This window comes from Aulonocara sp. 'chitande type north' Nkhata Bay, linkage group LG13, assembly GCF_057382095.1.
Source record: "Aulonocara sp. 'chitande type north' Nkhata Bay isolate Kocher_YH1m ecotype deep benthic linkage group LG13, A_spYH_male_GT1.1, whole genome shotgun sequence".
Lineage (NCBI taxonomy): Eukaryota > Metazoa > Chordata > Actinopteri > Cichliformes > Cichlidae > Aulonocara > Aulonocara sp. 'chitande type north' Nkhata Bay.
Genome location: NC_141356.1, coordinates 28611767 through 28638134, shown reverse-complemented (window position 1 = coordinate 28638134; position 26368 = coordinate 28611767). Strand labels below are relative to the sequence as shown.

Genomic DNA, 26368 nt, shown 5'->3' with positions numbered 1-26368 from the left:
GTTCTGTCCTCCTGTTCAGATGCTGCCTGGGCAGACATCAGTGGCTCTGTTGAGGAGAGGAAGCAGCACCTGGAGCAGTCCAACAAGAATCTGGACATCTTCCAAACAACAGAGCAGCAGCTTGGTCAGTGGCTTTCAGAGAAGGAGCTGATGATGAGTGTCCTTGGACCCCTCTCCATAGACCCGAACATGCTTAAAATGCAGAAGCAACAAGTCCAGGTTAGAATGGCGCCTTTGACTCATTTTCACTGAGCATTTCCTGAGGATTTCTTAAGGTGTGCTCATCGTCATCTGATATTCTTTCTCTATCCCCCAGATCCTCCAGAATGAGTTTAAGAGCCGCAAACCTCAATATGAACAACTCGAGGAAGCTGCCTCCGCCATCCTAAGCTCATCAGGTGATCAGGACCCTTCGAGTGGGAAGCTGGTGAACGAGCAGCTTGCTGCAGTCACTCAGAAGTGGGCAGGCCTCACAGGACAGCTGGACCAGCGAGACAGCCTTATTGATCAGGCAGTGGTGAAAACCGGAAAGTTTCAGGAGTTACTGAGGAGCCTCAGTAACACTGCCACTCACCTGGAGAGTCAGCTCACAAACCATCAGGGCCTCAGCACGCAACCCGATGCTGTGAAGAAGCAGTTGGAGGATGCCCAGAACATCTCGGCTCAGCTGCGAGAGGAGAAGAAGAAGCTGAAGGAGGCTGAGGCCATCAATGAAGAGCTCACAGCGATGGTGACTGAGGACTACCTCAAAGCAGACCTCGCAAGGCAGCTGGAGAGTGTTTGCAAGCCTTTTAAGCAGTTGGAAGAGAAAGCAGGTTAGTGTCCTGAAAATTAAAATCTGTTTGGTTATATTGTATAAAACTCACTTTATCGCTGGTGTTGATCAACTTACTGAATATGTTTTCCATATTTCTCTGTTCCAGCAAAAAGAATTGAACAGTTAAACTCCACCTTTGCCAGTTCTCAGCAGTTTCATCAGACTTCCAGAGATTTACAGTCATGGCTGGGTGAGAAGCTCCAGGACCAATCGAAGCCCAAACCCATCTCTGCCAAAGTGGAGGTTCTGCAACAAACTGTGGAGGAGCACAGTAAACTCCAGAAGGCTCTCGGTGAACATGAGAAAGCTTTTAATACAATCATTGGAGAGGGAGAGATGCTTCTGCACAACATTGATGGTGCAGAGAAGTTAGCACTACAAGGTCAGCTTACTACCCTCTCATCCAACTGGGAAGAAGTGAAGAAGAGCTCCGCAGAGCAGGCTGACAAACTCCAAACTGCTCTGATGAGATCACTGAAGTATCAGGAGCATGCGGAGAAGCTTAACTCTTGGATTCAGGAGTGTGAGGCTAGCGAGGGCCGAGTCAAGCTCACCGTTGATCCTGCTGCTGTGGAGACTTCCATTTCTCAGTTGAAAGCTCTCCAGAAGGATGTTGATAAGCACAGAGGGTTGGTGGAGCAGCTCAACGCAGCTGCAGATAGCCTTCTTGAAGTGGCCAACACAGACACTGACGCTATAAAAGAAGAGAAGGCTAGCACTGGCAAAAGAGTAGACAATATAGTGGAAAGTCTGCAGAGCAAAAGGGAATCTTCAGAGAAGATCTCGCACACAGTAAAGGAATTTAATGATGCGTGCAAAGAGGCAAAGACTCAGCTTGAGGGAGCTAAGAAGCAAGTGGATGCCTATGAAACACAGGGAGTTCAGGCACACAGCAACAAGAGCCTAACCAACATGAAAGCCCAACACAAGAGTTTAGAGGCTGTGCAGAATCAAGTAGAGCACATGAAGGCCTTGGCCAAGGACCTTGTGGTGGATGTCCCAGATGCTGAAGGAGTGACAGACCTCTTACTACAGGCAGACAGCATAGAAAAGGACTACAGCAACCTTAATAAGAAACTGGAGGAGACATGTCAAGCATTGGAGGGTAAACTGCAGGGTATCGGACAGTTTCAAAACAACATCCGCGAGATGTTTGCACAGTTCACAGAGCTGGATGATGAGCTAGACAGCATGTCCCCAGTGGATCTCAATTTGGACACTCTTAAAGAACAGCAGGACAGCATTCAGAGTTTTGTGACTAAGCTGCGAGAGCTCATGGCTAACACAGCCAATGCTGGAGACAGCTGTAAGAAGATGTTAGAGTCTGAACCCTCACCTGACCTTCTGGGCCTGAAGAGAGATCTGCATGCTCTGAGTAAGCAGTGTGGCAAACTGTTAGACAGAGCCAAAGGAAGAGAGGTCCAGGTGCAGAGTACTCTTACAAAGCTAGAGGAGCTGTATGGTAAACTCAATCAAATGGAAGATAAACTCTGCAGAGCTGTGGACAAGGAGGCGTCCCAGGAGCCAGTCAGCATGGAGACAGAAGTGATCAACCAGCAGCTTGAGGCTTTTAAGGTATGTTTGTCCTGATCTGAGGCTTTATTTTCAGTTTTTTTGCCTGATAATATGGCATTTTTAACACATTAAACCACAGTATATCTGCACCTTTTTGGTTTGTGATTTCCGGGAATCAGTGTTGCTACAGTAGTAAAGCTGATGATCATTGTTGTAAGGAACTTTATACCTCCTCATACATCTAGCTTATTTCAAAAGTCAGTAATTTCCTATGATCATAAAAAAATCTCAATTTTTGTGCCTTGCATTCACTTTTTACTTTTGGAAAAGCAGTAGACATTTGATATCTTATCATGTGTGCTGTGTTTTTGTCAGTTTCTACTCTAACGATTTTGTTTCGGATGTAAGCCCTCCAAAATAAAGTTAAAGCTTAATATTTTCAAACTAATTTCTAGCAACACTGAATATAATATAATAAATTCAACAATATCTATAACAATATATATAATATATCTGATATTCCTGCTAAAATTACATTTTAAGCATTAAAGTAAAAATTTTCATTTTACAATAGTGGATTAAGTGCTTTACAAAAAAATGAGTTAAGAATGATCTATTTTTTTGCTGGAGGGTTTTTCCTGTAAAGGGGAGTTTTTTGTTTCCACTGTGCTTGCTCACAGAGGATTGTCTCATTGTGGTTTTCTTAGTTATTCTTAGGTCTTTACCTTACAATATAGAGCACTTTGAGGGAACTGTAGTTGTGATCTACATAGATTTAATTGGAATCCTGCTTTAATTTTAAGCCTAAATCTGGATTCCGTTAGTTTAAAGAAAAAAAAGAACAACTTTTAAAACCTACATATACATGCTGTCTACCCACAGAACCTCGCACAGGAGAAATTATACCAGCACACTGAGCACACAATCCTCTGGGGACTCCTGGTTCATTTAGGGCATCTGGTGTCAACAAAAGAGCTAGGGCTCCATATGCAGTGATGGGGCAAAAGGGAAGGGCCGTCATAGCCAGGTGGCTGCCAGCAGGGTGTTGCTTGATTTTATGATGACGCTGAGCCTGCATCTTCCTCTCTTAACACAGATATGGTTGATCCAAACCATTGCAACCTGATCATCTGCAGCTCTGAGCTCAAAGTCGATGTCTGTTATTTTGACCCCTGTTGGTAAAGACATTGCTGTCATTTTTTAAATCCCCTGAATAATATAGTATTTGTGCTCAGTTAAGTGTCCATTACAATTGGTGAAGCATTTTTAAATCAATCAATAGGTTGATTATTTTAACTATCTGCTATGTAATTACAGCCTATGCCAATGAACACTTTAATCCCAAAGTCTATAAATTCTTGATTTCAACTTTTGCCTGTAATTTTTGGATTCAGTGTGTAAAATTGATAGACTTAAGCGTATTGGAGCGTTATTGTAGGGCCTTTAAGCATATTGGAAAGTTTTACAGACATAATGGTTTGTTTTCAAGTTAATCGAACTCTCACACATTGTTAACAAAATTATGGGTGCCTTTGCTGATATCACTTAGGGATCAAACATGGGTTAGCCAGTACTAAGGTTCACAGACGGATGAAAAATATTCTAAAAGCTCCTAAATTCCTGTGGATTCAAAAGCAGATTAACCTATATTTGCTGTAGAGGTGCAATGATGAAGGCCTTCTTTATTTATAGTATTAGTATTTACCAAAATCCCCCAAACAATGTAAACAGCTGTGTATAGGCAAACCACACAGATCTGTCCTGTATGTAGGTCAAGGGATTGTTTTTTCTCAATTAATGGGGAGCTGCACTCGAACAGGGGAGCATCCAACCCCCACAAGGGATGCTTGTATTAAAATATCATTGGGGTAGCAAGGTCGGAGGTGCCTGCTTCTAGTGTGGAGTTTAGTTTAAAGAGCTTGCAGGGTAGCTATTAACAAAGTGATTGATTCAAGTTGTTGCTAAGCAGCATTGTCACGGTGATTCACCCCCCAAGTCTTTGTCTTATTGCCACTCTGCGTTTAGAGGGCATACACGGCCTCAGCTGTCAGCGGAAAATCCTCTTTACACTCATTTGTAACAATATCAGGGGGGGAACGGTCCAGGACAGCAAATCAGTGTTGGACCTGAAGTTGTTTCTTTATTTAGCAGCAGTCTGGATAATTGTGTCATCTTCTTTTTATATCCAGTGAATCAGGCTATTTTTTGCTGTTGGTTAAGTGGACTTTATTGGCAGCTAGTGAGCAAGAAATAAACAGAGAAAGACAGCGCTTGGATTCCTTTCTTTCATGTGCTGTTACCATTTTAGGTCAAGTTTCGAATGAGACGTCTTCGACTTCATGTGTTTGCTGTTGTTTTCCCGTGAGTTGTGTAGGAGCTTGGAAGCCCTGTGTGTCTTTATGTGCACCCAAGGTCATGTTTTAGTGACTCAACTGTACGGGTGGGGGGCTGGTGTGGCAACTTTTTCTCACTGTTGAGACATTACATCAGTGTCTCTTGCAAGTCAAGACAAATGTCTACCTTCTGAATCACACTGTAGCTACTCCAGCTCATTGAAGGTGATGATAGTTGTAAAAAGTGTCACTGGAGCCACATTATTCATTATTCACAAAGTCATGAGAAATTATTATTAATGTGAAACATGAAACCCCTGTGGGCCAGCCGAGCGGTGTAATGGAGTTGTTATGTTGAGTTTTTACTCATTAAAGGTTTCTAGTGTTGGAGAGAGCAGACATAAAGTTTAGATGCAATAGGATTTAAAAAAAAAAAAAGACCCATCTAGTGTGAAAGCAGTGAGTTTGAGTGAAATGTTGTTTCAGGCCATCTCAACCAAGAGTTGGGAGTTCGCCTTGTAATCGGAAGGTTGCCGGTTCGAGCCCCGGCTTTGACAGTCTCGGTTGTTGTGTCCTTGGGCGAGACACTTCACCCGTTGCCTACTGGTGGTGGTCAGAAGGCCCGGTGACGCCAGTGTCCGGCAGCCTCGCCTCTGTCAGTGCGCCCCAGGGTGGCTGTGGCTACAATGTAGCTTGCCATCACCAGTGTGTGAATGTGTGTGTGAATGGGTGGATGACTGGTTGTGTAAAGCGCTTTGGGGTCCTTAGGGACTAGAAAAAGCGCTATACAAATACAGACCATTTACCATTTACAGGCCAAAAGTAATAACTCGATAGAGACGAAAGCAAAGCAAAGCATCACTGAGATTTGGTAATCCTTGTAAGAAGTGCACACACGCCCTCGAACACACACTACATGCACTCTAAATAATGTTTGCTCATCTTTGGTGATAATAAAAGAGCTTTACTCAATTTAAAAAACAAACAAACCACCTCTTCAACCTTTAGTGCCCTCTACTTTTGGTCTTTAGAACTTAAATAAAATGTAGTGTTCACAATTTATGAAAAGTTTGCCAGGTTGTAAAGCTACATGTAACTTACAAAGAGTGACAAAGAGACCTGTAGCAGCTGAAAAGGAAAAATAATTGGTATTCATATATTGAAATTTTCAGACTTGTCCCAGCTTCACACACGCTCGCTTTAAAATTTTGCTTTTTTATCCCTAACGTCTTCCTCTTTCCGTCTCTGCTCAAGCGTGCAGAACTGGAAACCGTGGTTTGGGTTGTTGAAATTCACGCAGAGCTGCTGCGGTGCTGACAATGCAGGAAACAGATACAAACTTTCATTATCTCCTCTCTATCCTGCATTCTTCTCCTACCCCCGGTCAGTGGACATTAAAAAGTCGCGTCATGCACTTGGCAGAGTCGTCGGTGTTAAATTACCTGGGACCTGTGCCTCCCTCAGCATTCCACTGTAATTAAGAATATCTGTGGGGTCCACAGCAACCGTCCACGAGAAGAAAGCAGAGGGCAAAGCGAGAAAAGACGGGAAAAAAAAGTGTGTGTGTTTCAGCGTAGTGTGATGTCATCACAGTGAGAGCTGGTGCGTACTGCTTCCCCTTCTCATTTCCTCAGTCACTGAAGGAAAAAAAGGGAAAAGTGAGAGTATGTGTCATGATGCAAACATGGGTTAGAAGTGAAGTCATATGGGCCGTGCGGACATAAGGGGGAATTAAACAGGGGGGGAAAAGGGTCATATGCCCACCAATCAACATGGGCCGGAGCGGCTCAGAGCACAAAAGGAGTTGTGGCAGATGTTGTCTGAATAATGAGCGGGGGCGGGGCATGAAACCCTCTGCCAGCAGAGTGTCTGTCAGTGCGAGGGGAGCGATGGGAGAGGAAGGGCAGGCTTTTTTGTTTATCCAGGAGTACTAGCTCTCCTCAGAACTGCCTGCAGTTTTTAGTGGAGCCTGCTGGATTTGTTTCTGGATATTTTCACTTTGCACTGAGGATTTTCCTGAAGTTTACGTGGATGTTGTAAGGATTTCAGGAAAAAGGAAGCACTTTCTACCAGAGGAATAGTAATTATGTATTTGGCAATACTTGGAGAAGAGCCCAGAGGAATATATTTTTGGAATAGGTGACTTTATTGAAAGACTGAACTTTCATTCCTTTTATGGAATATAAAGTTGTTTTACAGTCCGAGCATTTTTGGGAGATATTGTTTGAATATTTTTGTATATCCAAAGCCTTTTGTTTTGAAGTTTGATCATCTTAATTGTGGCTGAATTTGTAATTTGAGAGAATATTTTATTTAAAAAATAGTTGAAATGTTTTATGTTCAGTTGTTAGCTTCTCATTTAAGAGAGGACAAACAGTGTTATTTTGCACACGGTTACTTTGACCACATGTTGGCTTCTTTTTAAACTACTCAGCATACACTAAATTTATACCTCAAAGGATTTCAATACCTCCTTTATATTTTTTTGTTGTTGTAAGCTGTGACAATTGTTTTAGTATGGGCAAGCCTCTGAGCAGACCAGATTGCCTCAGACAAAACCCTTCCTGTGTTGGGAAGGGGGAGGAGGAGGATATGAACATTGATGACTGCTATGTGCCCCAGAGATCCATTTATGACACCGTCCGGCTCAATGAGCAAATAGACTCGGGCTCTAAAGGTAGTCTTTCTTCCCGTCACTTCACAGGCAACCTCCCTTACACCCATCGCACGTTAGACCTCAGCAGCCTGTGTGGAAATGGAGCTCTCACTCCTTCTAGCTCATTTGAGATCCAAACCAGAAAACCTGTCACGCTAGATGAGCGTGCCATCTTTGATGGACTTAAGCTGAATGGGGACATTATTAGGGTGAATGACACAGTAATGTCGAAGTCACGTCTGCAGGGAGGAGAGAAAAAGGACCATGGCGGTCATCATCGGCGGTCATGGCGGACTTTTGCCCCCACTAATTTGGGCGAATACGCAAGCCGCAGTGGAACAGTGAGTTCTGGTAGTGCGGAGAGGCCTGGCCTGATCAATGGCAAAAGAGGACAGAGTAGGACCAGCTCACTGACATCTGAAGAGGACTCGGGTTTGTACAGCCCTACTGTGGAGAGGGAGCGACATGGTCGTAGATCCCACATAAGAACAGGCCCCGGAACAAGAAGCTTCTCATCTTCCGAGGCAATGCATGTGTCTGGGGACCTGAAAACAGGGCGATCGCTCAGCTCAGGGCAGGAGGACTTTCCTTTCTCGCCTGTGAGGGACAACCAATCTCTTTACCACAGTAGCAGCTTGGTTCAGGAGACAGAATCCTGTGGGAGCAAGGTTAATGAAAGGGATAACCTAAGCAATGGAGATTATAAATCTTCCACAGGGAAGTCATCTTCAGGGTCAGCCTCCAGAGCTCAAAATGACACCCCTGGATGGCGTTCCAGGACTTTAACAGACTATGATGAGCTATCCACTGCTGAACTGTTAGAGGATGTGTCATCTCAGGATGACTGTGAGTTGGTTAGTGTGGTAGTGACACAGCCTGAGACTTACGGAAACTCTGTAACTCTACCCACGGAGAGCTGCCAGCAAACACAACCCGGTACTGTACAACAAGGGGCATCCAAATACAGCATGGAGGAGCTGGAGGAGTTTCTGCAGTCACTGGAAGCCTGTCTGCCTAAAAGTATACAGACATTCCAGCACGCAGGGGAGCAAGAGATCGAGGCTTTACTGAATGCCATTGCTGCGTGCCCCGAAATGGACCCTATGGGCTTATTGACCCCACAGGTGGCCCAAAATAGTTTCTCCCTCCATTTCTGAACTTTTGACCACTATTATGCATCTCTTTAGATACGTTTTTCATGGATGATGGATTGGTGTTTGTCTTACATATCTGATTACACGATGGGTGAATGAGGTTTTTCTCAGCAGCCAGACTGGAAGTCTGTCTGTGTGATTGTGTACAGCTGGGATTTAACCATTAACCAAGCTGATGACTCCTTAACTGGTTAAACAGTTGAATGTGTTAGCTGGATTTTTAAAAGTTAACCAAAAGTGTTGATGTGGCGATTGTAGTCTCTGGACATGAATAATGAAATAACTTCCTGGGATTATGCACTGAATTTATGAATTTTTATGTGTGTCTTTTTTTTTAGCTGTTTTTGAACTAACTTATAAAACAGGACATTATTGTAATTCACCTTCTCAAATTCCAGATTTTTTGAATGAATTCATGGAAATATCTGTTCTTTCCATACACATAATGCAAGTTTAATTGGATTTGTATGAATGTGATTTTTCAAGGCCACAGGAAATAATGTCCTGAAGATCAATGACATTGTATTTTGAGCAATTCTAAAATATTCATTATGATTTGTTCCATGTCTATTTAGGCTTTTCAGAAAAAGGACATTGATCCACTGCAGAACCAGCTTCAAGACATCAATTCCCTCGGGCAGGGTCTGATCCAGAATGCTGCTAAAGGCACTAGCACTAAGAAACTCGAGGACGACCTGGAAGGTGTCAACTCTAAGTGGAATACCCTCAACAAAAAGGTTACACGTGTTTGTGTTTTTTTTTTTCCATTGTGAAAATATGAAGACTTGACCTTGGCCCTTAAAACAGGTGACATCTATATTTACCATTTGGTCTGCAGATTGCTGAGCGTTCAGCCCAGCTGCACGAAGCCCTCTTGCACTGTGGCCAGTTCCAGGATGCTCTGGAGTCCCTACTCAGCTGGTTGACTGACACGGAGGAGCTCGTGGCCAATCAAAAACCTCCGTCTGCCGAGTTCAAAGTGGTGAAGGCACAGATACAAGAGCAGAAGGTAAGCCAGTGGTGCAATCACAGATTCACACAAAGAGAAAACACATTGAAGTCTGTTTTAATGTTAGCACTTCAATACTTCATGTTTGCTTAACATTGGCCCCGCCATTAATTTTATTTAATTGGCATTAATTGTTAAAAACAAGTGTGGTACACAAAGCTTTGTGTTTAAAGAGCACTTCTTTTTTGTTGGGTAAATTTACTGGGTTTTTTTTTTTTCTTCAAAATAAAGCAATGAAAAGGCACCCAATGACTCTCTTTCTTTGTTTGCCTTTGACAGCTCTTACAGAGACTGCTGGACGACCGAAAGCCGACAGTGGAGCTAATAAAAAAGGAGGGAGGGAAGGTTGCTGAACTGGCAGAGTCTGTGGATAAGGAGAAAGTGGCAAAAGAGATTGAATGCCTGGGACAGAGGTGGGACACGCTTCTCAAGAAGGCTGAAAACAGGTTAGTATAAACACTGCAATGTAAAACCATAGACTGCATATAAAAGATGGGTGGATCCTCAATATTTAAAAGCGAAGGTGCATTCTTTCTAATGACCAGTAGGAGTAAGTCTGTTGGTTGGTATGATTTCAATCTCCAGGCACAAACAACTAGAGAGCATCTTAGTGGTGACTCAGCAGTTCCATGAGACTCTGGAGCCGCTGAGCGAGTGGCTGTCAGCCACAGAGAAACACCTCGCCAACTCTGAGCCAATAGGCACTGAGACTTCTAAGCTGGAAGATCAGATATCTCAGCACAAGGTAATATCCATCATTTTTCATCATTTCCATTTGTTTTCATGCTTTTTTTAAACTATCAGTTAAGTTCACTTCAGTTTTATTCATTTTGCTTGTTACTTGTAAGTTTGCGCTTCTCATTATTTCCCATTCATCTTTCTAAATTTCAGTTGAATATTTTTTATCACGTGTTTGTTTTTTTTTGTCATGTTTTCTTGGTCCATTTCCCATCCCCTGCCGCCAGGCATTAGAGGAGGAGATTATGAATCACAGTAAAGACCTGTTTCAGGCTGTCAATCTTGGCCAAATGCTCAAAACTGTGAGCTCAGTGGACGATAAGGAGTTTGTTCAGTCTAAACTGGACACCGCTCAGGCCAGTTACATAGAGCTCCAGGAGCGATGCAGGAGGAAAGCTGAAATGCTTCAGCAAGCTTTGGCAAATGCCCAGCTGTTTGGAGAGGATGAAGTGGCTCTCATGAACTGGCTCAACGAGATACACACAAGGCTGAGTGAAGTGTCGGTGGAAGACTACAGACTAGAGGTTCTTGAAAAGCAGCTGGCAGACCAACGGGTATACACTCCTCCTCAGGCCACACATTTTGTAGCCCTTTCATTTAAGTTGCATCAATCATGTTTCAGTTTATTTTGCTCTTTTGTGTGTCACCATAGGAACATTTCTTGTTACTCTCAGTGACTCTCTGAAGTCTGTTTTTTTTCTTTTCAGGCACTGCAAAATGATATTGGCTTAAGGAAGAAGAATGTTGACCAAGCCATCTCCAATGGGGTAGAGCTACTGAAGCAAACAACAGGCACGTCTTCATTTATCAGTGTAGCAAACAGTTCTGTCTCTGTACTACTCATCATAAGGTTTATTGCCCTTTTTATTGAGCAGTGACGTTTTGCATGAATTACGTTGTTTTCACATCTATGAACTTCTGCAGAGAAATAGATTTCTAATTTTTCAATGATGGTGAGATAACACCTGTCTGTCCAATGGGATTTATATTTGTTTATTGCCAACAGCCAGTTAGCTTAGCTTAGCATAATAGAAATGCTTAAAACACAGTAGCTGCTAGCCACCATCTATTTAATATAAATCTCCATATAAGTATATATTTTGTAGCAAAAAGAGAGCCCTGGTTGTGCAAATAAGCACGCTTTGTTACTTTTGGACAGGGGCAGGTAAACTTAAGGTTATGGATAAAACCCCTGTTCTCTGATTTGCATAGTACAGGACAAATACAATTTTTAAAAAAAACTCCTTCTATGTTTGCAGCCTTTGTGATCAGCTTAGCTAACCTTCAGCTAGATGTATATTGCTATAAATTTAATATGCAGATTGTAAATGACAACATTGTGTAGGATGCAGGCTTATTCTTTTCTGTTAACCTCATGAATTTTGGCCCGGAGTTCAGCTAGCAGGAAGTTGTTAGCATAAGGTATCTCTGTTTTAGAACAAAAGAAGCATATGACAGTGAACATTATTATTTACTTTATGTCTATAGGTGATGAGGTGATCGTTATCCAAGGCAAACTGGATGGAATAAAAACAAAATATGCTGAGATAAACTCTATGAGTGCCAGTGTTTTAAAGACACTGGAGCAGGTTTTGAGTCTGTCTTCTAAGCTGCAGCATACTCACACGGATCTGAGCTCATGGCTAGAGAAAGCAGAGGCTGAGATTAACAGCTTTGCTCATCAGGAGCCAGTCGGCGAGCAGCTGATTCATTCACAAAGCAGGCAGAAGGTAAGGATTTCTACAACTTTGTCCAAAACATTGTAATTGTATTCATACAATGCAGCAATGCATTTATTACTTATGAACTGGTGCTTTCTGTCCAGGCCATGTTGAAAGAGATCAAAGACCAAAAACCAGTGTTGGACCAGCTGAATGAGTTGAGCAGTTCACTCTTGGATTTGATCCCCTGGCACACTCGTGAGAGTTTGGACAAACTTGTGTCTGAGGATAATGAGAGGTACAGAGCTGCCTATGACACTTTGACCCAGAAGGTCGACCAGATCAATGCTGACATACTCAAGTCACAACAGGTAAACCACATAACTTAACGCACTGCCTTTTATTCTCATTCGACTGTCTCTCTCTATTTTTTAAATGTATCTCTTGTTTTTTCTTGTTTCCAGTTTGAACAGGCCGCAGACAATGAACTCTCCTGGCTGACTGACGCTGAGGGGAAACTGCTATCGATGGGTGAGATCAGGCTGGAGCAGGACCAAACCACAGCTCAGCTCCAAGCACAGAAGGTTAGCCGTGTGTGTGTGTGTGTGTGCATGTCTGTGTGTGTGCGTACAGATCTCTATTTAAACAAATTAGAGTAAACACAGTGGTTTCTTTTGTTGACATACAGCCAAACTCACTCTACTGGTTTTACAGATTTTCTCCATGGACATCATGAGACACAAAGATGCTGTAGATGAGATTGTGAAAACAGGAAAGGCCATCATGACCAGCAAAAACCCAGAGGAGAAAGAAATCTTAAAGGTAAGAAAATATATTTCAAATTTCAGACATTTTTCAGTAAGAAAATGGACAGAAATTTCAAAATGATTCTTCTTGGGCTTCAATCAGGCCAAGACACAGACTCTCCTCGAGAAGTATGGTGTCGTCAGCCAGCTGAATTCAGAGCGTTGTCTGCAGCTTGAGCGAGCCCAGTCTCTTGCCACTCAGTTCTGGGAGACCTATGAGGAGCTGGGGCCATGGCTTCAGGAAACTTTAAACACCTTCAGCCAGTTACCCCCGCCTGCCATTGAGTACGACACGCTCAGGCAGCAACAAGAGGACCTCAGGGTAAGTGGTCAATGTGCGCTGATGCTCAACACAAAACATTTAATCACATAATTAAAAACTAAACTGATCATGTCACATCCTCTCCAGCAAATGCGGGAACTGATTGCAGAGCACAAGCCCCATATTGATAAGATGAATAAAACTGGTCCTCAGTTACTTGAGCTCAGCCCAGTGGAGGGTGAGCCCATCAGAGAGAAATACACAGCTACTGACCAACTTTACACCAAACTGAAAGCTGATGTCAAGCAGAGAGCTGCCACTTTGGATGAAGCCATCTCCAAATCCACTCAGGTAAGCAGTAGCTGTTTATTAGGTTTGATTATTTGATAATATATGATTATTGGGAATAATTAAGTTGATCATAGTGATGTCTGGTGCAAATGGTGGTCATAGTTTGCAAATGTAAACATCAACATTACCTTGGCTGTTAATTGTCTATTCAGTTAGTTGAGTAGCTTTTACATTTTTGAATATGTGCAAATTTGTCAAAGTAAAAAATAATTATACAGACGTGTTCTTGTTTCAAGGTAACTTTCCATAATAAAAACCCATGATATAAATTATATATGCAAACTGACGTGTTTCCTTTCCTCCTTTTCCAGTTCCATGATAAAATTGATCCCATGCTCGAATCCCTGGAACGGATCGCTGAACGCCTCCATCAGCCTCCATCCATCTCAGTGGAGGTGGACAAGATCAGGGAGCAGATTACAGAAAATAAGACGGTCTCTGTGGATTTGGAGAAGCTGCAGCCATCTTATGAGACACTGAAGCAACGAGGTGAAGAGATGATCGCACGATCCGAAGGGGCAGACAAGGACCTGTCTGCCAAAGGTACGGTATAGATATGCTTTCAATCATTTTTTATACATTTATTATTATTTATCAAACATCAAGCTTTTCTCCAGGTGCATGTAGCTTTTATGTATTTCCTTTTTCAGGATAACTAACGAATCAAGAAAAAGTCCAAGTTTCCCGCTGTAAATGTTGCTGTAAACGTGGAAAAACTTTCTTTGCCTCATTTTGTATTCCTCCTAATTGTGACTTTTTCTCTGTACAAGCTGTGCAAGACAAACTGGACCGCATGGTTTTCCTGTGGAACGACATCCAGGCATTGGTGGAAGAGCGGGAGGCGAAGCTGCTGGATGTGATGGACCTCGCAGACAAGTTCTGGTGTGACCACACCGCCCTCATCGTCACCATTAAGGACAGCCACGACCTGCTGAGGGAGCTGGAGGAGCCCGGAGTCGATCCTTCAGTCGTCAAACAGCAACAGGAATTTGTGGAGGTAAATAAAAAACCTATTACTTTTGATCATTAACAAATGGATAATTAAGAGAGGTGGTGCACTTTGATTATTAAATAATTAAAAAAAACAATGCATCCATACAGGGATTTAAGGAGGAGATTGATGGGCTGCAGGAGGAACTCGATGGGGTTCGAAACCAGGGTGCGGAGCTCATGACTGCCTGCGGGGAACCCGATAAACCTGTGATAAAGAAGAGCTTGGATGAAGTAATAGACTACACTGAAAAGCACTCACTCTACAGGTTTTGCCTACAAGATAATCATGCTAAAATATTTGTGTTATTTTTTCAGGTGAATACAGCGTGGGAGAATCTCAATAAGACGTGGAAGGAGAGAGGAGAGAGACTGGAAGAAGCCATGCAAGCTGCTGTGCAGTTTCAAGATGGCCTGCAGGTGCTTTGATCACTGCCTCAAGAGCAACACAATCAGAAAATTAAAGGGTTTAGAATATTTAAAAAGTTTTGAAACAGCAGACCTTTTCCAAAACTTCCCAGTCACGGTTCTCGTGGTTTTTAACTTTATTTGATGTGATCTTTTGGAAGCCTAGGAGTAACCCTTGAAGCTATTTTATTGACGTGGGGTTTCTCTCATATATCAGGCCTGCTTATAGAACAAAACACTGAGCATGCAAGTTAATAAGGGTTGTCTCTGCCTGTGTAGCTATCCTTGGAAAAACCTGGAAACTGTTCTAAGGGTCATCAAACCACATCTTTATTAATATATATATAGAGGTGTCAGATTAAGAGGGAATGTCATCTTTAAGGGCTAAATACTTAATATCAAGCTACACAATATACAAGCACTTGTTCATCACAAGATGTTTGATATTTAACAGATACAGTGAGCCAGGGAGTTTCCGAGGCCTTTTGATGAAACCACATATTACCATGCAGTTGATCTAACAGTTGATATAACATCTCATGAGAGCTCTACTGATTTTGAAACACCAGCCAGAGCGTGGTCGTGATATATTTGGCTCAAACATTAACTAGTGTGTAAGAAAGTTTCACGGTGAGGAAGGATTCTTTTACACAAGTTTAAATCTCCTCTTTGCACTTCTTCAGCACATTGGCATGTAACCTCAGGGCTTTTTTGGGTTTATTTTTCATTTTCTTTGTGTATAATTTTCTAATTTATCAGCCAAACAGACCAACTGTAAGATTCAGGGCATAACTTTAAACTCAGTTTGAAACTTGACACCCTGTGCACCCAGCTTTGTTCTCTCACTAACAATGGTTTCCAACGCTGTATGCAGGGTATGTTTGACTGGGTGGATATTCTGGAGAGCAAGCTGGATTCAATGTCACCTGTGGGCACGGATCTGGAAACCGTCAAGCAGCAGATTGTGGAACTCAAGGTACAGTCTTGTAGATTTGTTTTGTTTTGTTTTTTTAGATCAAAACATCATTCACAAAAACAGAAATATTATTATTGTTATAGCTCTTCTCAGACTTTTCAATTCTTTTAACTTGACTCCTTGATGTTAGAGCAGCTGTGTCAAACACCAGCTGTGTTTATGCTGAGTTCTCGATTCATGGTCTGCTTTGTGTTAGTTCAAAAGCACTAAGAAAATGGCTTCATAAAGTAGCCGGATTTACTTTGATGTACCATAAGACAAATCTTGTTCTGAAAACACAAAGCTGGTATTGTCTGTGCGTCCTTCTTTCTGTTGACTGATTGGGTGTACCGCTGCATGTGCTGGGTTGCCAGGAGTTCAAAGGAGAAGCGTACCAGCTACAGATTGAGATGGAGCGTCTGAACCACCAGGCCGGCCTCCTGCTGAAGAAGGTGACAGAGGAGGCTGACCGCTCCGCCATCCAGGAGCCGATGTCTGAACTCAAAATGCTTTGGGACAACCTGGATGAGAAGATCATCAGTCGGCAGGTCAGCGAGAGAAAGAAGCAGAAGGGGAGCTTCACACCGAAAGTGCAAGCTATATAAGAAAACAGAAACGCTGACACTGATATCTAAATTTAAAAGGAATGGCAATATCATGTTTAAACAAGGTCTGCAATCATTCTGTGAAATATATTGTATAGTACCTCTACAGCTTCTTGTGGGCTAGAAACCAGACTCAGCAATGGCTTAAACAGTTTGTTTTCTCTCCCTGCAAAATTAAATGGTTTAATCTGTCATTAATCCAGCACAAACTGGAGGGAGGCCTTCTCGCACTGGGGCAGTTCCAGCATGCACTGGATGAGCTGCTGGCCTGGATGAGCCACACTGAGGAGCTGCTCAATGAACAGAAAAATGCTGGAGGAGACCCCAAAGCCATCGAGATAGAGCTCGCCAAGCACAACGTATGACAAACCTCTTATCTTGTGGTTTTTTAGGGGGCTATTTTTCAAATAAGTCCTTTCAGTTCAGTTTAGTTCAATTTTATTTGTATAGCCCAGTATCACATACAAAAATGTAAAACACTTCACAGGCATTAAAACCATATTAAGTAAACATTTATGGTATCTGTCAGTGTGCTGTTTATTACAGTAAATTAGTCATTATCCACTTTGTGCTTAATATCCATCTGCACAACATCTTGCCGTTCCTGCTGATTTATCTCTGCAGGTCCTCCAGATAGATGTGTTGGCTCACAAGTCAACAGTCGAGACAGTGAACAAAGCCGGCAATGATCTGGTGCAGTCCAGCGCTGGAGAGGAAGCTTCTAGTCTGCAGAGCAAACTGGAGAATCTGAACCAGCGATGGAAAGCCATCCTGGAAAAGATGGAGCAGAGGAAGCAACAGCTGGAAAGCTCTCTGCTTCAGGTATATTAAAAAAAGTTAACCTGTGTCTCATTTCTTGTTAAATTGTGAGAAAATAGTTTTTAGGTCGAAGTCAAAAAGCTCTGCAGGGAGGAGAGACTTCTCTCCCTACCCCCTTCTTATTATTCGATTTGCATCCTGAAAGCTAAAGTAAATCATTCTATTGTTTTCACTTTAAGGTTTTAATTCATTATGAAACAGGCTTATAAATACCGAGCTAAATGAATCCAAGGAATTAAAAACTCACACATCCTCCTCTCTGAATCACAGGTTGCTAATAGCGAGTGTGTGAGGCACCTTTTGTCCTGACTCAGGTTGAATTGTGTTGCAGGCTCAGGGTTTCCATGGTGAGATAGAAGACATGCAGCAGTGGCTGAAAGACACAGAACGTCAGCTGTTGGCATCAAAGGCTGTGGGAGGCTTACCAGACACGGCCCGGGAGCAGCTTAACGCCCATCTGGTATGTGTTTAACAATATGAGAGGCTGCATACAGATGGCAGACTTGGGAGGAGGTGACTGTCTTTTCTGTGTTTTATCTGAAGTGTGAAAATTAAACGACACTACAAAATACACTACTCTCATTGCCCTGCAGTCTGTGATAAAAAAGACCTCTTCAAGTGTTTCAAATTGATTCATCCGTATCTGACTATAATGAATTTAGGAATGTTTTCCTGCTTTGTCTTCCTACTTTGTAATGGAGACACTTTCACAGTGAGCTCTCCCTTAAGAGGCAGCAGTGGTGACAGTTCAGGGAACTGAAAACAGACAGATTACTTTCATCAAATTAGTAACATTATCCTGGTCAAATGTTTGTGAGAAACATGCTTCTGAGATGCTCGGCATGACTCACCATGCTCATTCTTTAACCATTTTCGAGTTACATTTGGACTAGCGACTGACAAATTCATCCCATTGAACACTGCAGAAATCCAAAAGTAACAATAGATCGGTCTTTAACTGTAATTCAGCCTGTTTGACAAAACCATCACTCTCCTCTGTGTTGTTGTTTTTTTTTCCTCACAGGAGTTGTGTTCTGCCTTTGAGTCAAAAGAGGAGCTGTATCAGGAGCTCCAGAACAAGGGTCAGCAACTGCTAACGATGATGCCCGAGGGTCCAGACAGTAACACGGAGCAGGACCTCGCCAACCTGAAGGAAAAATGGGAAGCGGTGCAAGCGAAGGTCGCTGAAAGAAAGGTAGGGGAATGACTGAATGGCTTTCACTGCCCTTAGCTTGATGACTCAGGATTTCAGATTAAGGGATCGCTGACACACACTTGAGCCATGACTGTGTGGTTGAAAGCTTCTAATCCCAGTGCCGATAACCAATGGTGTAAAGACAGAGCGCTGGCGAGGACACACAGGATGCGGTTACACTGTAGATCAGAGTGGAACAACAGTGGTGTCATACGTTTCCACAGTGTAGGGTTGACAAAACATCAGCTAATATTTAAGCCAAATGTCATCATTCACTTTGGGTTTTTTTTAGTTTTGTTGCTAAAATGTATAAAACACCACCACTGCTCTCAGATATGGTTCTCCTTATTTTAGCTGCTTCAACTTTTACTGTAACATCTTGCTTTTGCATCCTATTTACTTTGGCCCTCTTCCCAGGAAATCAAAGTCTGGTAAATCTTAGCGCTGGTCAGAGCTGCTGGCCAAACTCTCTACAGCCTTCCCTGTGATACCTCTGCAGTCAAGTGGCTTATTTTTCTGTAGGACATATGCACTGCTACAATACAATTCCATATTTAGCAAGACACTCGACATGACCCACGATAAATGGGAAAAACACATCAGCAGCCGTAATTCTCACCAGGTTTGTAATGTCATTAGCACAGCATTTACTGCCATGTGATGACCCTGAGCCACCGGCCTCAGCTGTACCAAACGGATGTTTTTCAGTGATGGAGTGGCTGTTTCCTTTACTCAATTAAAACCTCATGATGCCTCAGCCATCAGTCCCCTCCAGATATATTAACTTCCTCTCTTTAAATAGAGGTCATGTTTGGCACTGTTGAAGTGCAATTGTATCCCCCGCAGTGCCCTCTTTATCTGTTGCTATAACAACCAGAGATACTTTACACCGCTAAACAATGCACATGTGTTATAAACAGGATAGCGCTCTTTGATTTTTGTCCAGTATTACTTCAGTTTTTTTAACGTTTCGTCTCCACAGGTGAAACTAGAAGAAGCTTTGACTGTGGCTACAGATTTCCACAACTCCCTGCAAGATTTCATCAACTGGCTAACCCAAGCAGAGCAGACGCTGAACACAGTTTCGCCCGCTTCCCTCATACTGGAGACCATCATGTTTCAGATAGATGAGCATAAGGTACGTCTTTGCACGTGGAGGACAGGCCTTCTGGTCCAACTTTGCTTGATTACTAGACATTACTGCGGTAACGTCTAGTAGTCTTATTGAGTCGGTGAGAAATTAAAATTATTAGTACCCTGATTACCGGTTCATGATTACCAGCTCATCATTCTGCTTTGTCTTAAAGCCAACAATGACTTAATGGCATCTGTATTATCCTTGAGAACAGAGCTCATTAGCACATTACCCACATGACTTACATTTCCTCTGCTGTCAGTTGAAAAACCTTTATTCCTTTTTTATTGTTAGAACATCTGGCCTGAATCCTTTCCCTTTTCTCCCTCGCATTGTGTCTGTGCAGATGTTTGTGACGGAGGTAAACTCCCACAGAGAACACATTATTGAACTGGACAAGACGGGCACACATCTGAAGTACTTCAGCCAGAAACAGGATGTGGTCCTGATAAAGAACCTGCTGCTCAGCGTGCAAGGGCGCTGGGAGAAGCTGGTGCAGAGGTCTGTTGAGCGGGGTCGTCTACTGGACGACGCCAGGAAGAGGGCGAAGCAGGTACTGTTCTGTGAATATTTATGCTGAGTTTGAACAGGCATGACATCAGGACTTTTTATTATCATTGGAAAGCTCTGGAAATAGGATATTAAACCTGTTTCTTATTCTTTCTGCAGCCTATTACAGAACTTTCTGAATTATAGGGCCCTTCTGCTCCAATCATGCTAACATTAAGCAGGGCTCTGCCATAAATCTAGTGAACTCATACCTGTTTTTAAAATGCTTTACACTGTTTTTTGTTCTTAATTTTTCATTAGTTCCATGAAAATTTCAATAAACTGATGGAGTGGTTAGATGAATCTGAGAAGACTCTGGACTCTGAAGTGGAAATTGCCAATGATCCCGATAAAATCAAGACGCAGCTGGCACAGCACAAGGTAACTGAGAGAAAAATGTGTTAACACAGCCAGAGACATGGAGCAACATCTACAAAAAACGTTTCATTCATTAAACAGAAATATCTGAAACACCAGAGCTGGAATTTGAAAATGGGATCTGTTATTTGAAATTACAGAGTCAGTAGAATCCAAATGCTTACATTGCTGTTGACTATTGTTGTGTTTGTGGTGTTATGCTGGGAGATTGTGCTAATCTTGTCATAATCCCTGAATGGACCAAATGTTTTAAGGCTGCCCTAGCTTTTGGATACATTTAATCTCTATGGAGCAAGAGCTCTTGAGTTTTGACCTCCTTTTTGTTCTTCTCGCTGAAGACTGTATTCTTAATCACAAAAAGCACACACCACACGCAGATTAAGATACTGTTTGACATGCCAGTAGTAATAATAATAAAATCTCTTGAGATGATTTGCTGTTTCCATTTGAAGATAGAGGCATTATGAGTCCACTAAACCGGACCACTTGGGGGTTGTGTATATTATTTTTCCTTTTTTTTCCCCATCGTGCAGGAGTTCCAGAAAGCTCTTGGCAGCAAACACTCTGTGTATGATACCACCACTCGAACAGGACGGGCCTTGAAAGACAAGACCACTCTACAGGATGACAGACAGAAGCTGGACGACATGCTGAGTGAACTGAGGGACAAATGGGACACTGTTTGTGGGAAGTCAGTGGAAAGGTGAGGATTTTCTCCCAATGAGGGTTGTATTTCATTCTGCTAAACAGCCTCACTGTGAATATTTTGTTCTGTTCTGCAGACAAAACAAGCTGGAAGAGGCCTTGTTGTTCTCCGGCCAGTTTACAGATGCTCTCCAGGCTCTTATTGACTGGTTGTACAGGGTGGAACCTCAGCTGGCTGAGGACCAGCCCGTACATGGAGACATAGACCTGGTTCTCAACCTGATAGACAACCACAAGGTAGAGAACAGCACCACACCGAAGACCCAGGATCCCTTTGTTTTGTTGATTGGCCCATTTGTTGCTGACGTTAGTGGCAGAAATCAAGTGAAACCTTTCACTGCTGCCACGCCCAAACCTTTTATCATTCCTAACACAATACAAGACGAAAGAATCTTAAACTAACACGGGGGATAGACAATACATTAAAACAACAAAAGGGGAGGCATTGTATTACTTTCTCATTGAGAGTCTGTTTTCTTTCGGGTTGTGTATTGAGCAAAGCTTTGAAAATTGATGCTGGTGTGTTTTTCCTTACTCATTATTAATATTATATTAATAACATTCTTTGTGTTAGCATTTTATTGAAGTAAGAGGACAACAGATACTAAAAGCACCCTGTTTTATGCTTCTTGTCATTGGGCCAGCTGTGAAATAGAGACAAAAAGATGTTTTTTGAAATAATGTTTAAAATTAATTTAAGAATTTGTCATTTAAAAAACTGGATATTGTTAATATTTTGGCTGACTGTGTCCTCAAATGTCTCGTTACTGCAGGTTTTTCAGAAGGAGTTGGGAAAGCGGACGGTAAGCGTCCAGGCCCTCAAACGTTCAGCCAGGGAGCTGATTGAGAACACTCACGATGACTCCTCCTGGGTCAAAGTCCAGATGCTGGAGCTGAGCACGCGCTGGGAGACGGTGTGCAACCTGTCTGTGTCTAAGCAGACCCGGCTGGAGCAGGCTTTGGGCCAGGTATTCCTGACAGTACTCCAAACAATCACAAGGTAGAAGGTAAGTAAAGTATGTTAGTCTGACATATGCGTCTTCTCCCACTGCAGGCTGAAGAATTTCACTCTGCTGTTCACATCCTGCTGGAGTGGCTAGCTGAGGCAGAGCAAAGTTTGCGCTTCCATGGCAGCTTGCCCGACGATGAAGAAGCTCTGCGAGCGCTTATCGAACAACACAAGGTAAAGCAATGCAAATGATTCTGCTTTTTTTTATTTCAGAAAAAAACTTTTATGTCTTAAGTTGTTTCATATTTTTGTTGCTTTATTAAAGAAATAAAACACGTTGCCAATACTTTGCTTGAATAAACAGTTAAGATCCTGACTCTGTAATTGCAGCCTGTCTAAAAGTAGATGGCATGCTGCTTTCAGTGCCAAAAATATTTTTCTTAACTATGAGGTCATCTGATTAGAATTACTGGGCTCTGCTCCGGTTTTAAACCAAGTATGAGCAATGTTTTGTTTTTATTTTTAGATATGGGATGGGATAGTTTCGAATCCCAACGCTTTTTCAATTTAAAAAAAAAATTCTTTTAAAGGTGTTCATGAAAAAACTGGAAGAAAAGCGAGTGGCTCTAAATAAAGCGGCCAGTATGGGGGAGGCCATTCTCAGCATCTGCCATCCAGACTCTATCACAACCATCAAGCACTGGAACACCATCATTAAAGCCCGCTTTGAAGAGGTCAGTCCACTGTTTCATACCTTCAGGTTTAACAGAACACATTAACCTATTTTGATAAATTAAAATAAGGAAGAATTACTCATTTTAACAAGGGTTGGATCAGAAACTCTTTATAGCACTCAAAAAATCAGAGAAAAAGTTACTATGGATAGTCATTATATAAAAAAAAAAGTAATAATGATTCATCTTAGCAGGTAAACAAAATCAAGTTGTGTGCAGTTAACTTGATTTCAGTGTATCTGAAATTAATTTAGTTATTAGTAATATAAGTGTATTACTGCTGTTACACAGGTGCAGGCTTGGGCCAGACAGCACCAGCAGCGACTGGCCACAGCCCTCACTGAGCTGCTAGCTACTCAGGAGCTGCTGGAAAATCTTCTGACGTGGCTACAGTGGGCTGAGACCAACCTCAACGACAAGGATAAGGAGCCACTCCCTCAGGAGATCGAGGAGGTCAAAAACCTCATAGCAGAACACCAGGTACATCAAAAAAGCAAATGATAATAAATCAAATTTTATAACTTTAGTTTTTTTTTTAATTCCATATTTTAATGATTGCGTGGGCATTCAGTTAACAGTAGTTTACTGCTGCTCGCCCCCTGCAGGCATTCATGGAGGAAATGACCAGGAAGCAACCAGATGTTGACAAAATCACCAAGACACACAAAAGGAAGGCTGCTGCGGAGCCCCAGATCCAGTCTCAGATCCCCGTGTTGGACAAAGGAAGAGCTGGAAGTATGTATCCAATCACTGTTCCTCATAGAGTATGACCCGAGCCATCTGGCCATGCTCTGAATCACTTCAGGGTGACACGACATCCTCAATTTGCCCATTTTAGCACCTGGAATGATGTCAGTGTGAATGCATTCCTCCTGATTATATGGTGGAAACACAGTCATTTTAAAGTTTTTTGTCTTTCCCTTACAGGAAAACGTTCTCCCACGCAAGCGATGTATGCGTCATCAACACAAGCTCCCATTGAAACAAAGAACCCACGGGTTAACCTGCTGGTGACCAAGTGGCAGCACGTGTGGCTGCTGGCTTTGGACAGAAGGAGGAAACTCAATGATGCTTTGGACAGACTGGAGGAGGTAATCTAGCAAAATCTGCAGACATTTTTCTGCAAATTTCTAGCTTTTTAGTTATTAATGTTGACCTTTCTTTCTTTATCTGCTCAGCTGAAAGAATTTGCCAACTTTGACTTTGATGTGTGGCGGAAACGTTACATGCGCTGGATGAACCATAAAAAGTCTCGCGTCATGGACTTCTTCCGCCGCATTGACAAAGACCAAGACGGCAAAGTGACGCGACAGGAGTTCATAGAAGGCATCCTCTCCTCCAGTAAGTGTCAGACTCAAAGCTGAAAAACATCTACACCGCTGAACAAAATGCTCCTTTTTGCAACACTCAGTGTCTCTTCAACAGAATTCCCAACAAGTCGTCTGGAGATGAGCGCCGTGGCAGACATCTTTGACAGAGACGGTGACGGCTACATTGACTACTACGAGTTTGTAGCAGCTCTACATCCCAACAAAGACGCTTACAAACCACTAACAGATGCTGACAAAATTGAGGACGAGGTAATAAGAACGCCTGCGGCATTAATTTCACATTTTCAAATGTGAGGCGTCGCTTAATAAAAAAAATGATGCGTTCGCAGGTCACGCGCCAAGTGGCGAAGTGCAAATGTCCAAAACGATTCCAGGTGGAGCAAATTGGTGCCAATAAATACCGGGTAAGCACATTTTTATGTGTTTGGCTTATCTAACAGTGAAATTTTTTTAAGCAATACAAGCTGTGACATGGTTATGAAATAATTTCAAATAAAAGACTTTTCAGGGAATACTCTTGTTAAAGGTAAGTGTTGAACATGATGACAAAAGTGCGAATGTGTGCTAACCTTTTTATATTTTTTATTGTTCCTCACATCACCAGTTCTACCTTGGAAATCAGGTACATCCTCTTTTCTTTCCCTCCTTCTCTTCTGTGCCTTATCGAGCCTTGCGTCCTTTTTTCGTTTACCACGTTTCCTGTCCAATTAACACTTTCTGCCCAGATTCCTGGCTGATGTTCTCAGATGTTCTGGAACTCAGAAGTAGAAATAAAAAAAGTCTATGGCCTGCTGATTTAATCTAACTTTATTTAACACTGGCCTGAGATGTGTGTTTGGTCTGAGAATTTATGGTAGCTTCACACATAACTCTAAATCTGATTTAAAATGAGTAAATGAAAGAAGCATGCTTTCAAGTTTTATGGCAGTCGACGTTTATGTCCAATCTAAATTTGTTCTTTTCACATAGGTTATGTTTTTTGGGGGGAAATAAGACTTATTTGCGTTATAATTAGTGCAATTAATGTTTCTATATATATATATATATATATCTGTATATCTGCTTTTGAGTTTCAGAAAATGCAATATTGGCGTGCCAGTACCATTTCAGCCCATATTTTACTGGTTCATGGGCATAAATTCATCTGCTGGGCATACAATAATGCTTTCTGTGTGCTTGCCTTTGGTGCTTCAGTGTCATGGGAATGATTTACCTCAGCACTGGCTGACACTATTTATTACATTATTTGGGCAACTTTGATGATTTCAATGAACACGTTGCTTTTCACTTCTCTTACTTTGTTAATATGTGCTGGCAACCTGCATGTCGGAAAAAGGTCATTACTGAGGGGTCAGTGAGAGGGGATAGGGGCGTTAGTGATGCTTTATGAACTAGTTTGTATTATTGTTATCACACAACAATAAATTAAAAATAATTCTTTTGACAGTTTGGTCTGGTTCACTGCTTACATGACTCCTTAATCGGCGATGAGACAATAGCAAACAGGGAAAATCAAAATCTTACCCCCCACCTACACGTTGCAGTTTTGGAAAGCTGTATTCTGGTAAATGGTTATTCTTAAGCTGTTTCTTGTGCCTCCTTTTACTCCAGATCATCATCACCTTTAATGTATTTGATCACTAGACTCACCAGTGGCATTAAATCATTATGATAATCATACAAGTGCAGGATTTTTGTTATCAGTTAAAGAGATACCATATGATAATAGGAAGTTAGTGGACCGTCATCAGTGTTTGGTCATGTCTGCGTGTCACACTGTGGTGGTGGATTTAGACAGAAGTGATTTGAACCATTCCTCATGTGTGCCATTTGGAGCTAGCTGCATTGGATCTGCATCAGTGTCAATGCATCCTGAGTATTTGTAGCTGTAGAAAGTGCAACAAAGTGCTGGATTGTAGGAGATTGATGTTTGTGCGTTTGATCAGAATGTGATGTTGACTTTGACAGAAAGCATGCACGCTGTAATTGCAAACTCCGTTTTTGTGCCTGATGCTCATGGTCTCATCCAACTGGCTGACATGTGTGGTATGCCCTCATAAAGCTTGAATCATTCTCCCCATAACATGCTCACTGTTCCTATGTCTGCTATGTGTGGTAGGTGACATGAAGTCAAATTATTACACACTGGGGCCCCCTGGTGGTGTAATCATGTGCCTTCAGTTATGGTGTTTTTTTTTCTTCACAGGCTCCTTCTGCAGTAAAAGTGGAGTCTTACATTGCTGAGATAAAGCCAGACACATAGACATTACAACCAGAAACCACAATTACACAGTGATCACTGAAAAAAGAGAG

The 26368-nt window shown here is 42.2% G+C and overlaps 1 protein-coding gene across 3 annotated transcripts in view; it reads left to right on the top strand.

The window, feature by feature from the left end:
* dst (dystonin) overlaps positions 1 to 26368 on the top strand; it is a 104687-nt gene that overhangs the window by 71886 nt on the left and 6433 nt on the right. For 2 of the 3 annotated variants that reach the window (XM_086259738.1, XM_086259737.1), the window contains 41 exons: positions 20 to 219; positions 317 to 815; positions 924 to 2392; positions 9051 to 9212; positions 9314 to 9484; positions 9764 to 9930; positions 10070 to 10229; positions 10450 to 10776; positions 10930 to 11014; positions 11711 to 11952; positions 12048 to 12254; positions 12348 to 12467; positions 12598 to 12705; positions 12793 to 13011; positions 13099 to 13302; positions 13614 to 13845; positions 14073 to 14299; positions 14404 to 14526; positions 14611 to 14712; positions 15575 to 15676; positions 16030 to 16203; positions 16464 to 16619; positions 16885 to 17082; positions 17411 to 17539; positions 18104 to 18274; positions 19257 to 19412; positions 19756 to 19962; positions 20220 to 20339; positions 20870 to 21039; positions 21119 to 21278; positions 21815 to 22009; positions 22096 to 22224; positions 22581 to 22724; positions 23016 to 23204; positions 23330 to 23459; positions 23652 to 23815; positions 23903 to 24065; positions 24150 to 24304; positions 24385 to 24459; positions 24660 to 24677; positions 25503 to 25619. In XM_086259738.1, the coding sequence (XP_086115864.1) occupies positions 20 to 219; positions 317 to 815; positions 924 to 2392; positions 9051 to 9212; positions 9314 to 9484; positions 9764 to 9930; positions 10070 to 10229; positions 10450 to 10776; positions 10930 to 11014; positions 11711 to 11952; positions 12048 to 12254; positions 12348 to 12467; positions 12598 to 12705; positions 12793 to 13011; positions 13099 to 13302; positions 13614 to 13845; positions 14073 to 14299; positions 14404 to 14526; positions 14611 to 14712; positions 15575 to 15676; positions 16030 to 16203; positions 16464 to 16619; positions 16885 to 17082; positions 17411 to 17539; positions 18104 to 18274; positions 19257 to 19412; positions 19756 to 19962; positions 20220 to 20339; positions 20870 to 21039; positions 21119 to 21278; positions 21815 to 22009; positions 22096 to 22224; positions 22581 to 22724; positions 23016 to 23204; positions 23330 to 23459; positions 23652 to 23815; positions 23903 to 24065; positions 24150 to 24304; positions 24385 to 24459; positions 24660 to 24677; positions 25503 to 25619 (8246 nt within the window). The remainder of the gene's footprint in view (positions 1 to 19; positions 220 to 316; positions 816 to 923; positions 2393 to 9050; positions 9213 to 9313; positions 9485 to 9763; positions 9931 to 10069; positions 10230 to 10449; positions 10777 to 10929; positions 11015 to 11710; positions 11953 to 12047; positions 12255 to 12347; positions 12468 to 12597; positions 12706 to 12792; positions 13012 to 13098; positions 13303 to 13613; positions 13846 to 14072; positions 14300 to 14403; positions 14527 to 14610; positions 14713 to 15574; positions 15677 to 16029; positions 16204 to 16463; positions 16620 to 16884; positions 17083 to 17410; positions 17540 to 18103; positions 18275 to 19256; positions 19413 to 19755; positions 19963 to 20219; positions 20340 to 20869; positions 21040 to 21118; positions 21279 to 21814; positions 22010 to 22095; positions 22225 to 22580; positions 22725 to 23015; positions 23205 to 23329; positions 23460 to 23651; positions 23816 to 23902; positions 24066 to 24149; positions 24305 to 24384; positions 24460 to 24659; positions 24678 to 25502; positions 25620 to 26368) is intronic. The other variant, XM_086259739.1, reaches the window with a different exon arrangement.